Raw genomic sequence first — 13,614 nt, forward strand, 5'->3', positions numbered from 1 at the left:
TCAACCTCCTCAGGCTGCAACAGAGCGAGATGCAGAACATCAAGAACGTCCTGCGTTTCTCCACCACCAGCAAGGTACAGGGGGCGCTATACCTGTGTGTGCCCTCAGGTGTGAGACAGTAGGTCTAACACATGTCCTGTGTCCTCAGGTGTGGGTAGGCCTGCGTTTCCTTGGTGGTTCTTGGTTCTGGTCAGATGGGGGCACTATCTCTCTGTCTTCTCTTCCTGAGTGTCCAAAGTTTGGACTTCACTGTGGAGCTCTGGTCCTCAACACAACTTCAGGATCAGATCCACCCATAGAACTCAGCGACTGCAGCCTGACGCTCAATGTGCTCTGCTACGCAGAAACTTAGAAACCCTCTGCTGTAGATTCGGGCAATGCTTTAATCTAAGTGATTTCAGTCTATGGTAAAGGTTCATCTTGTCTTCAGTTTTAAACTAAGAATTAGTGATACATTTTTGTCAGACAGGAGCGCCTGTCTGATAGCTAAGGACACAGGACATGTGCTAGACCTACTGTAATGTAAAGCAGGTAAATCAAAACCCTCCTGTCTGACAAAAAGAATCACTAATTCTGAGTGATTTCATAGAAATATTTAGTAGTAATTTTTTTTTCTCTTCTATTTTTGCTCAAAAAGGTTTCTGCAGATTCTGATCAGGTCTAAACCAGTTTATTTTACATCTGTTTTTACTCTTTTATGTTTCTTATCTGCTTGTTTTGTTTTCAGCAGTTTGTACCTGATATTGTTTGAAAAATAATAAATACCCTATCTGAATCTCCACACTATTCCCTGCTTAGGGCAGTATTTGAGGGACACATTTTTAGTGCTGTCCAAATGTCCAGTGAGCAGAAAAAATGCACTCAACATTACATTGAAAAGTAGTGTCCAGCGCTCATCACTAGACTGGTCAATATAGACTATGATGCATTGGGAGAGTCATAAAAACATCAGCACAGCGAAAGGTCTTTAACTGGACACAACACAACTGAATGAAGGGAGATAGACGCACTGGTTTATTGCACTGTTGATCCGTTGATTATGAATGCAACACTAAATAAACCATTAAATAGTTGCTAGCATTAGCAGCTTTAGCCCGAGCTGTTAAAAGATTGATAATTTCCACAAAAAACTAATAATCCAGTCAGTTTATGTGAGATCCAGCTTGACCAAAACTTGTATGTATAAATACTTGTGTGCCATTCAAATTTTAGAAATCAAGTTTAATGGACTGTTTTCACCCAGATACCAGAGTATGTAATGAGCTGTGTCTGATTCGTTCTGCGAATATATAGAGCTCAACACTGACTGTCTACCTCTGGTCCCAGAAGTACATTTCTCATACAGTTTTCTCATAGACTTTACAAAAACATGAATATTAAGTTAGAAAGCTGAGGGCTAATCAGCTTCATGGTAACTAATGACCACAAGACTTACCGTTCTATTTAAAATCTGTTTCTGAATCTTTATAAAGTGGATTATGGATATTAGCTAGCATGTAGCTGGTTAGCCTCCGTGATGCCGTTGAACTCTTAATTCATTTTGTTTGTAATTTGAATTTTTCCCAAAGTCTATGGGGAAAAACAAATGGAAAATTTACTTCCGGTACAGGAGCAGTCATTGTTGAGCTCCATAGTGTCCCCTGAAGAGTGAATGAGGGGTCAGGGACTAGAGTGGACATTGCAACACAGCTATGAAACATAATAAATATGATTGTGTTCTAATTCTGGATGTAAATAAATAAAACAGATTTACTTTTACAGATTTATTTCACACATTTGACATTTTATAATTTCAGAATAATTTTACATGACGCAAAAACACCACTTTTAAATACAATAAATATCTGACTTTTATCACTTTTTAAATGAATGCGATGTATGGGGCAGCCTTGAGAGGGAGCCACACCATCGAAGCAAAGCAAAATGGAGTTCAAACTACAGCCCCATGTTTTTAAGGAATGTGAAAATACAGTTTTACAGCATTTCTTCGTAGCACAGATCACAGATGGGACTTTAGACGGAAACCATGTTTTATAGTTCAAATACAGTACCAGGGTAAAGTTTGGACACACCCTCTCGTTCAAGGTTTTTTACTTTACGTTTATGACTTTCTACATTTCAGATACAGACAGAAGACATCAAATATAAGTAAGATATCTGGAATCATGTAGCAAATAACTCAACTAAATATTCTATATATTTTATATCCACCCTTTGCTTTGTCAGCAGTGCTGTAAACCCTTGGCCTTCTCTCAATGAACTTCATGATGAAGTCTCCTGAAATGGTTTTCACTATGTCAGGGTCAAGAAATGTCAAAAGTGCAAACCAGTGATCAAAGCAAAGGGTAAAGGGTATTTTTTTTAAATATAAAACAGGCTTTGAGTTATTTTGAGTTCATCTTTTGTTTCCAACAGTCCACATGTGTCATTCATACTTTTGATGCTTCAGTGAGAATCTTTATTGAGAAGAGCTGGAAATGTGAACTTTAGGGTGAAGACTGAAATGTGAACTGATAATGAGTTTGAAGATGGGTTGTGGGTTAAACTCCCTTGATCTTGCTGCCTGGGATCCAGAACACATACTTGTCCAATAGTTTGTGAAGATGAGAGTCTGGTCACCGGTGATCTCCCTGAGGTCAGATGGATGCGATTTATAGGTGGATTAACCAATCAGGTACACACATAGTCCATCCACTTCAAAACAAATATAGCTGTTTATGGTCCTTTATTTTTATGAGGAAAAAGTATAAAACAAAAATATCACGGAGGACTGAAAAACATGGATTTCTGCAGACTTAATGAGCAAAAAAACTCTTCATCTGACAGGAGAGAAATATAATTTTGTTTGTAAATAAGTGATCAATAAGGTCCTTCATTTCACATGCGTCACTGAAAATAAACAAATCTGATTGGATGATCACGTTTATATTGGCTCCAGACACAATGGAGAGAGTGTTGACCAGACTGATATCCCTCTGTATGAAACATACACATGCATATTAGTCTGGATTTGCCAGGCAGACGATCTTGGCCCTATGGCGGGGAACAGACAGGTTGTGTTTGTGTGATTGTGTGTGTTTGTGTGTGTGTGTGTAAGAGGTTGTGGGTTAGACTTCCTCAGAATATGGGGATGTAGTTGTCGATCTTGGCCCTGTGCCGTTGGGCAATGCATTCAGCAATCCACACAATGTTGCGACACTCCTGCTCCTTCAGTTTGACATATGAATAAAAGACGGAGAAATGGAACTGGTTCAGGAACGCCAGTTTGTTCAGCTTCACCTGGAAATGGCAATTTAGACTTTTACAATAATAACAATAATAGCAACAACAACAATAATAACAACTATTGGATCCATCAAAAAAGGGAATTTACAAGTACATAGAGCAAATACCAGGCTACATCTCTATTCATGAACTCCAAAAAACAACCCTCCTGGTCATAGCACATATCCTTAGGAGGGCTCAGTTCATGAAATAAATTCCCTCAACAACCCAAGGTCCATGGAATGGACTCGGATGTTGAGTGATCAAAAGACTTGAATACTGCAGCTATTACAATGGTGCGGCTAATTTATAGTGTTTTACTGCTTAATGGCCACTAGGAGGCACTCTCTCCCCATGTGTCTCACTTTTGCATTTACTGGTAAAAAATTATGTGCTGAAGAATACACTAGCTTTGATTTTGAACTGTCACTTTGGGGATCACGCACACACCCTCATCATGGAAAGCACAAAGAAATGCAGATGATGCAGCTTTTAAGTAAAAGGCAATGCATCTGGCCATCAAAGAAGGAAATAGAGCCACTGCACATCAATGAATTGATGGTGAGACGTTGGCGGTGGCAGCAAAAAGAACTTAGTCAATGTAAAAAGACGACAAAAGCTTTCAGAGGAAATAAAATTAGATGGCCCGTGTTGGTGCAGTTTTATTTTTTAAACATGCAAGTAGATGTGTTGATGGCGTGTTGGTGCCATATTGCCGCACTTCCGTGTACCGTCTTTGTGTAAATATCTCACATTGTAATATGAAAACCTGCGGCTTATACATGTACAAAACTGATTTTCTTTTCAAATTTTGCTGGTGCAGCTTACATTCAGGTGCGCTCTATAGTCCAAAGTGTACGGTATACATAATAATAGTAGATATGGAAGTAACTATTTGCAAATTTATAATAATTAGATTTGAATGAAGTCAAACCCCGCCCACTTCAGACAAAGCAAAAGGTACAGGTACATATGTGCAATTATGTCTGCAGTTATCTCTGCAGTACAAATAGTATAGCAGTAGTATTTGTACTAGCATTAGCATTATTTGTAATAGCAGCAGTTACAGTAGTAATATTTGCAATAATAAAAATACCTCATGTTCAAAAAAGCGGTCCTCCAGAGTTTTGTCTCCCGGGTTACTGCCTGCACCCTCGAACAGAAGCTTGTACTCCTGAAAACACACATTTTTTTTACAGTGTTGGTCTCGTCTCGGACTCAATGAAAGACGAAACTCAAAGCAAAAATGAATCCAAACTTTATGCTGCAGTATTTATACAGAGTACTGCAACAAGTGGGTTGAAGGTTGCCTAATAAAAGTGCACAAATGCATTGTATTTGTCAAGATGTGCGTTTGATAAATGTGCACAGGCTGGAAAATAACTATCATATCCAGTAAGAAAATGTAACTCCAGTTAAGAACTTGAAAAAACATGTGTAAAATCCTTATATATATATATATATATATATATATATATATATATATATAAAAAACAAATAAAATTCATCTTCACAGCATCTTCACAAGGTCTTTTGCTTTTGTTCTTGGGTTGATATGCACATTTCGGATCAAAGCACATACTTCCTGATTGGTATGATGTTTCCTACATTCCCATGGCGTTTATATTTGTGTATAATGAACAGATGAACGTGGCACCTTCGGGCATCTGGAATTTGCACCCAACAATGAACCAGACCAGGCAAGTCGGCAGTTCTCCTTATATTTTGGCTGATTTCTCCTAACTTTCCCATGATGTTACAGAAATAAGCAGTCTGTTTCAGGTGTGCCTTCAAATACATACACAGGTGTGTCTCTAACTCAAATGTTGTCAATAAACCTATCAGAAGCTTCTAAAGACATGACTGTTTTCCCAGATCGTTTAAATACATAATAATCTTATTGTATGTAAATGTCTGACCTTGAAGAAAGTAATGCAATATTGTCTAAAAAAAATCCTCTCATCATTCTGGCATTTAGCAAACAGAAATAATTTTGGTAATCCTAATTGACCTAAAATAGGTTAATAAGTTTTGTCAGATTTCATGTCAGACAGTGAGGAAAAAAGTGTTTGTGTCTTTTAATATAGCGTATGTAAACTACAAGTTTCAACTGTATAGTAGTAGTACTCATGCGGTAGTAGTTAGCCTCATCTTTGACCTATTTGTAGTCTTCGGCTTGGGTGAGCTGTAGTTCATAGTAGTCGGCTTGGGCGAGCTCCTGTAGTAGTAGTAGTAGTAGCAGCAGCAGTACTCACGGGGTAGTAGTCGGCCACAGCCTTGACCTGTTCATAGTCGTCGGCTCGGGCAAGCTGGGCCAGTCCTTCGGGGAATAGCTTTCCGCAGTGAGGGAAGAGTTTTGCTCGGTCCTCTTTGGAAAGCTCTGTCCCAAACGAGTTTATGGTGATGATGAAAGCTCTGCGATCTGCCTCAAACTACAACACAAATACACAAGGATCAAAACCAGGACTTGACCAAGACCACAGATCAGATCTATTGCAGACAACAGTATTTATTTTTTTTAACCAGGAAATTCCAACTGAGATTAAGAACGAGGAGGAGCCTGTTGAACATGTTTTTAGTGTAGTACTAGAAGTAGCAGTAATAGTAGTAGTAGCAGAAGTAGTATTAGTAGTAGTAGCAGTAATCATAGTACATTAGCAGTACTGACCTCCAGGATGGGGCACATGGTGTCTGCTGTGGTTCCGCCAAGATTTGAGCAGAACTTATAGAAGGCTTCAAGGTATGCCTGAAATATAACAACACAATCACTGGACTAAAGCTGGACTAAAGCTGGACTAAAGCTGGACTAAAGCTGGACTAAAGCAGGTCTTCTTACCTTGTAGAGCGTGTTTCTGATGATCTCGATGTTCATTTCATCCAGGTCCTGTTCTGAGATACAGTCCTGGAAGAACGCCGCTGCAACAGAAGAAACCTGGGTCAGAACCAGACCTAGACCAGACCCAGACCAGACCCAGACCAGACCCAGACCAGAGACCAGACCAGAGACCAGAGACCAGAGACCAGAGACCAGAGACCAGACCCAGGGGTCTCATTCAGGAAAGCTTTGATGGAGGCCTGACTAAACTGGCCATGTTTGTGTTGTTGTGGCTATGGATGGCTATGGTCTGATATGTCTGATCAGACTTGTTCTTCTCCTAAACACTTCTTCACTCAAAGATATTTGTCGGTTACACGTTTAAGCTGCCCCTGTAGATGGTTCAAAGATGGTGCAAAGACACTGGCTGTGGTTATATGCTTATATGAGTTTTTTGTCCTCGCTGTTTGACAAGAAATCAGACTAAACTTTTCCTGTTTTAGGTCAATTAGGATTACCAAAAATATTTATATTTGCTAATAATGAGAGAAGGATTTTTTTTGGACAATTTTTCATTACTTTCTTCAAAGTCAGAAGTTTACATACAGTAAGACTACTATGCATTTAAATTATTTGGGAAAACTCAGATGATGATGTCTTTGGAAGCTTCTGATAGGTTTATTGACAACATTTGAGTTAAAGACACACCTGTGGATGTATTTGAAGGCACACCTGAGATACACTGCTTCTTTGTGTAATATTGTGGGAAAGTCAAAAGAAATCAGCCAAGATATCAGGAAGAGAATTGTGGACTTGCACAAGTCTGGTTCATCCTTAGGTGCAATATCCACATACTGTTAAACTGGTTATAAAGTGGCTTAAGGAGAACAAAGTCAGTGTTTTGGAGTGGCCATCACAAAGCCCTGACCTCAGTTATATTGAAAATTTATGGGCAGACCTGAAAAGGCATGTGCAAGCAAGGCTGCCTACAAACTTGGCTCGGTTACACCAGTTCTGTCAGGAGGAATGAGCTACAATTCCTGCCAACTATTGTGAGAAGTTTGTGGATATACAAGGACATACAAAACATTTGACCTAAGTCATACAATTTAAAGGCAATGGTATCAAATACTATTGAAATGTATGTAAACTTCTGACTTTGAAGAAAGTAATGAAAAATTGTCAAAATCCTTATTATTAATTATTCACACATTATTATGGAATTTAGCAAATAGAAATAATTTTGGTAATCCTAATTGACCCAAAAAAAAAGAGAAAAGTTTAGTCTGATTTCATGTCAGTGAGGGAAAAAAGTGTATGTGTCCATTTATATAGTGTATGTAAACATCTGGTTTCAACAGTATATTTGTATGCGAGTATATGAGCAGTACCGAGGAGCCTGTCCACTAGGATGGCGTTGTACAGTTACATATATTTTTCTGTTCATTATGGGAAGTTTGGATCTTGTGCGGCCTATATCTATATGTGTGGGCCGTACATTATATTAGTTAGATTATTATATTTCTCTATATATATCTGTATGTGCCTGTGTATGTGTATGTACCAAGAGGCGTGTCCACTAGGATGGCATTGTACAGTTCAGCGGGGGTCTGTGCAATGTTGACTGCCTCCATCTGCTCGAAGCTGCCCAGAGGGTGGCACTTGGGCACCAGCTCAGAGATGGCCCGCTGGTGCAGAGTCCCAGTGATGAGCAGGATCACGTTATCAATCATGTAACTGTAACTGAAACAACAACACAAGGGTCAGTGAACGCACCACACACAAACACACACACTCCCCCACACACACACATGCATGCTGCAACAGAGCTCTTACGTGATAAAGTCCATGAAGGAGGCCAGCGGCTCATACGATTGGTTCCTCATGTGTCTGAACTCCACCACCATCTTCTCCTTCAGTTTGTCATCAATGACGGACACGGTCAGAGGAGACGCTTCATTGGCCAAGAAGCTGCCATAGTCTGTGCTCTGGAGGTGCAGCTTTAAGTCTGCGACAAAAAGGTAAAGGTTAAAGCAGACATACTGTGCTCTATAGTTATGATCTATGACACCTGTGGATCATTATGTCATCATTTATACATTTTAATTTACAATATTAACGCTGATTTCTATGTTAGAAAACTGCAATGCCCAGTAGGAGCTGACATCACCATAAAGAAGATTGTCTACCCATCCTATGCATAGCTGCACATCACACTAGCAGGCAGAAAGAAAATAAGAAAATAAAACTGGGGAAGTAAGTATGTTCGTCACAGTGGATGTGTACCGATGGCGGTGGAAATGGGGTTTAGATTGGAGCAATGAATTTAACATGATTTAACAGATTTACAAGGTCCATATAACCCATGTATTTATCATATTATTACGATATATTTATCACTGCAGATTCACTGGGGACATTTGACCTGCCTCCATCTCAGTCTATAAGTACAAGGATATAGGAGGATGGGAGGGCATCTGACACTACAGGGATACGGGGGCATGTGTGGGCATCTGACATAGGGATACAGGAGGATGTGAGTGCACCTGACCTGTTTCAGTTTTAAATGATGTAATCGGATTCAGTTCCTGTTTCCTTTTCACAAACCAAAACTAAAATAATCTCGGATACATGCCCATTTTGTCCCTTCCTTCAAAACTGTAACTACATTTTACTATATGTAAAATATCACTTAAGATGAGACGTAAATATTGAACGTTTACTCGTTTTCATCACCCTTCACTCTTCTCTGCTAGCATTTAGCATTAGCTCAGACGCTATATGGATAATTCCGTTGCTGCTTGGTCATTATATCCAAAAACCCTCAAATATAAATGTTGGCTTTAACAATGCGTGTCGTGTTAGGTTTACTGTTGCTGTGTTATAAAACAGCAGCTGTTTTTAAAGTGTAAAGTAACCGATTATTTGAGCTGTTAGCATTGGCCTCGTTAGCTTTACGCTTCACGGCTGGAGCTAAGAACAGAACTGTGTCTCTGATCTCAGAAATTGCTCTGGGACATTTTACTGTAATCTCATAAATATCATGCTGTGTAATAATCATATTTAGTTATGACTTCGTAACAGTTATAGCCCGGGTTTGGTGGTTTAGTCTCACGGCTCCACAGCTGTGTCCGCGCCTTTAATAATACAAACTGTATTTTATAAAAAATGTTATAATCAGCCCCTTCTCTCATCGTACGCACAGTATTTTATATAAACATTATAATCCGACCCCACAGACTGTCTCCTCTCTCATGATCTACAAATCATTTATATTAAACATTATAATTGGTCCCCTCTCTCACCCTCCAAGGTCTCGCACTGCACCAGGTTCAGGTAGTCGGCCTGACTCAGGATCCCGGCCTTAAAGCCCCGCACGAGCCCCTCCAAGTACCCGTTATCCGCGTTAAAGTACAGCTCCGGCAGCGGCATGGTTCGGCCCGGTCTGAGGCTGCTTTAGCCTTGTTTAAGCCCTGGCTTGGTTCTGGTTTAGTCCTAGGTTAGTCCCGATGCCACGGTCCGAGGATCAGCTGACACGGGAAACACGTGACCACGGCGACACGTGACACTCCGATGACTGTCACGTGGTCTGTTACGCCTTAAAACGATAAAATTGAAAATAGCTTCAGAAATAATAAAATAAACTAAAACTAAAACTGTGGTCTAAGATTAGAATTACTGAATACCCGAATTAAAATGTATTTAGTACCGTGATCCGTTACATGGTCCATCAGAGTACTGTATTCCGAATACTTAGAATACTTTTACATCGAGTTTAATTTAAATTCAACTTAAATTAAAATCAAATAAGTGCCATACATTTACACAATTAATAGCTTGATTTTTGTTACTATGCATTAATTTATGTCCATTCACACGAAAAATCACACATGTACGCACTGCAAAAGCAGCATTTTCTATTTGTCTCACTAATACTATGCAATTCAAATTTTAAGTTACATGATAAAGTACCGCCATGTCCCTAATTTAGGGAAGTAGCTGTAGCTGAGTACCACCAAATGGAAGAGTACCAGAATACTGTTACTCAAAATGTGTATACAGAATAGGTATTTTTTGTACATGTATTAACTTACTTCTCAACAGTATATACAGTCTATAACAGGATCATGGCTCTATTAAAATAACGTAAGAGTGCCCTAAGGACTCTCTCAACACTGACCCATTACTATATCCACCTAGATATATTAAAATTGGACAAACTGCCTCCATTTGGTATCTTAATGTGTCATATTTGATAAAGTGAACATTTAGTTGTCACTTTTAACATGTGCAGTGTTCTGTGAGCTTTACAGCCCAGGTAATAGACATAATAGACACACATTTGTGTTTAAGACAGGACAAAAGTTAAAGAGGAGATATTTTACTTCTATGGGGTATTAACTGCTAGCACATTTTGAAAATGCTATATTTGCCCCCCCTCCCTGAACCGCCACCTTAACGTGCTGGAGGGGTTTGAGTGCCCGAATGATCCTGGGAGCTATGTTGTCGGGGGCTTCATGCCCCTGGTAGGGTCACCCATGGCAAACAGGTCCAGGGAGACGGGACAGACTAAGAGCGGTTCAGTAGCCCCTTATGAAAAAAGAAAGATCAAGGCTAGCTACGTCGCCCGGACCGGCGTTACCGGGGCCCCACCCTGGAGCAAGGCCTGAGGTGGGTGCTCGACAGCGAGCGTCTGGTGGCCAGGCTTCTCCCCACGGGGCCCGGCCGGGCTCAGCCCGAAGGAGTGACGTGGGGCCATCCTCATATGGACCCACCACCCGCAAGAGGATCCATAAGGGGCTGGTGCATGGAGATCTGGGCGGCGGTCGAAGGCGGGAACCTCAACGACCGGATCTCCGGACATGGAGACTGGCTCTGGGGACATGGAATGTCACCTCGCTGGGGGGGAAGGAGCCTGAGCTGGTGTGGGAGGTTGAGTGTTACCAACTAGATATAGTCGGCATCACCTCCATGCACAGCTTGGGCTCTGGAACCCAACTCCTTGAGAGGGGTTGGACTCTCCATTTCTCTGGTGTTGCCTGCGGCGAGCAGCGGCGAGCTGGTGTGGGCTTGCTCATTGCCCCACAGCTCAGCCGCTGCATGTTGGAGTTCACCCCAGTGAATGAGAGGGTCGCGTCCCTGTGCCTTCGGGTCGGGGACAGGTCTCTCACTGTTGTGTCGGCCTACGGGCCAAACAGCAGTGCAGAGTACCCAGCCTTCTTGGAGTCCCTAGACAGTGCACCGACTGGGGACTCCGTTGTTCTCCTGGGGGACTTCAACACCCATGTGGGTAATGACAGTGACACCTGGAGGGGCGTGACTGGGAAGAACAGCCTCCCTGACCTGAACCCGAGTGGTGTTTTTTTATTGGACTTCTGTGCTAGTCACAGTTTGTCCATAACGAACACCATGTTCGGGTGTCCATCGGTGCACGTGCTGGCTGGGGACATGGACTCCAAGTGGGCCATGTTCTCCACCTCTATTGTCGATGCGGCCGCTCGTAGCTGTGGTCCTAAGGTCTGCGGTGCTCGTTGCGGCGGCAATCCCCAAACCCGGTGGTGGACACTGGAAATAAGGGATACCGTCAAGCTGAAGACGGAGTCCTATAGAGCCTTGTTGGCTCGTGGGACTCCTGAGGCAGCCTATGAGTACAGGCGGGCCAAGCGTGCCGCGGCTCGTGCGGTTGCAGAGGCAAAAACTCGTGGTTGGGAGGAGTTCAGGGAGGCCATGGAGGAGGACTATCGGACGGCCTCAAAGAAATTCTGGCAAACCGTCCGACGCCTCAGGAGGGGGAAGCAGTGCTTCACCAACACTGTTTACAGTGCGGGTGGAGAGCTGCTGACCTCGACTGGGGATGTTGTCGGGCGGTGGAAGGAATACTTTGAGGATCTCCTCAATCCCACCGTCACGTCTTCCGAGGAGGAAGCAGAGACTGGGGACCCGGAGGCGGACTCAACCATCACCCTGGCTGAAGTCACTGAGGTGGTTGGCAAGCTCCTCGGTGGCAAGGCTCCGGGGGTGGACGAGATCCGTCCCGAGTACCTCAAGTCTCTGGATGTTGTGGGACTGTCTTGGCTGACACGTCTCTGCAACATCGTGTGGCGGTCGGGGACTGGCAGACCAGGGTGGTGGTCCCTCTGTATAAGAAGGGGGACCGGACGGTGTGTTCCAATTACAGGGGAATCACACTCCTCAGCCTTCCCGGTAAGGTCTATTCCAGGGTACTGGAGAGGAGAATCCAACCGATAGTTGAACCTCGGATTCAGAAGGAGCAGTGTGGTTTTCGTCCCGGTCGTGGAACACTGGACCAGCTTTATACTCTCTGTTGGGTCCTTGAGGGTTCATGGGAGTTTGCCCAGCCAGTCCACATGTGTTTTGTGGATCTGGAGAAGGCATTCGACTGTGTCCTTTGTGGTGTCCTTTGGGGGGTGCTCTGGGAGTATGGGGTCCAGGAGCTGTGTTCGCATTGCCGGCAGTAAATCAGACCTGTTCCCGGTGCATGTTGGACTCCGCCAGGGCTGCCCTTTGTCACCGGTTCTGTTCATCATATTTAGGGACAGAATTTCTAGGCGCAGCCAGGGGCCGGAGAGGGTCTGGTTTGGGAACTACAGGATTTCATCTCTGCTGTTTGCGGATGATGTGGTCCTGATGGCTTCTTCGAGCCAGGACCTACAGCAGGCACTGGGGCGGTTTGCAGCCGAGTGTGAAGTGGCTGGGATGAGAATCAGCTCCTCCAAATCCGAGGCCATGGTTCTCGACCGGAAAAAGGTGGTTTGCCCTCTCTGGGTGGGTGGTGAGTCTCTGCCTCAAGTGGAGGAGTTCAAGTATCTCGGGGTCTTGTTCACGAGTGAGGGACGGATAGAGCGTGAGATTGACAGGCGGATCGGTGCAGCGTCAGCAGTGATGCGGTCGCTGTATCGGTCCGTTGGGGTGAAGAAGGAGCTGAGCCGGGGGGTGAAGAAGGAGCTGAGCCGGAAGGCGAAGCTCTCGATTTACTGGTCAATCTACGTTCCTATCTCACCTATGGTCATGAGCTCTGGGTAATGACCGAAAGGACAAGATCGCGGATACAAGCGGCTGAAATGGGTTTCCTCCGCAGGGTGACTGGGCGCAACCTTAGAGATAGGGTGAGGAGCTCAGTCACACGGGAGGAGCTCGGAGTAGAGCCGCTGCTCCTACACGTCTGGAGGGACTATGTCTCTCAGCTGGCCTGGGAACGCCTTGGGATCCCACTGGAGGAGCTGGAGGACGTGTCTGGGGTGAGGGAAGTCTGGGAGTCCCTGCTTAGACTGCTGCCCCCGCGACCCAGCCCCAGATAAGCGGAAGAAAAATGGATGGATGGATATATTTGCCCAAAACAACTTAACATACTTTATAAGTTTTACTTTCATTTTTGACACTCTGCGTCACTCCCCCTTTAGCATGTCATCACAACACAATCAGCATGCATCCCACTAATGAAAATGCTGCACATTGCATCAGGTTTGTCAACTTGCTGTGTACAGTTTTATATCATGTTTTGTATATTTATGGAG

At 43.3% G+C, this 13,614-nt stretch overlaps 1 protein-coding gene across 2 annotated transcripts in view; it reads right to left on the reverse strand.

The window, feature by feature from the left end:
* Nucleotides 1-1,754: 1,754 nt before the first annotated feature.
* Nucleotides 1,755-13,614, reverse strand: part of LOC117386868 (V-type proton ATPase subunit d 1) — a 59,424-nt gene continuing 47,564 nt past the window's right edge. The window contains exons 1-8 of one of the 2 annotated variants that reach the window (XM_033984244.2): nt 9,385-9,612; nt 7,916-8,087; nt 7,644-7,822; nt 6,101-6,180; nt 5,933-6,010; nt 5,520-5,696; nt 4,361-4,438; nt 1,755-3,279 (exon numbers count right to left, since the gene is read on the reverse strand). In XM_033984244.2, the coding sequence (XP_033840135.1) occupies nt 3,118-3,279; nt 4,361-4,438; nt 5,520-5,696; nt 5,933-6,010; nt 6,101-6,180; nt 7,644-7,822; nt 7,916-8,087; nt 9,385-9,511 (1,053 nt within the window). In that variant the 5' untranslated portion in view covers nt 9,512-9,612 and the 3' untranslated portion in view covers nt 1,755-3,117. Of the gene's footprint in view, nt 3,280-4,360; nt 4,439-5,519; nt 5,697-5,932; nt 6,011-6,100; nt 6,181-7,643; nt 7,823-7,915; nt 8,088-9,384; nt 9,613-13,614 lie in introns of those variants that run through there. The other variant, XM_055231618.1, reaches the window with a different exon arrangement.

Source organism: Periophthalmus magnuspinnatus, chromosome 3 (genome assembly GCF_009829125.3).
Source record: "Periophthalmus magnuspinnatus isolate fPerMag1 chromosome 3, fPerMag1.2.pri, whole genome shotgun sequence".
Lineage (NCBI taxonomy): Eukaryota > Metazoa > Chordata > Actinopteri > Gobiiformes > Gobiidae > Periophthalmus > Periophthalmus magnuspinnatus.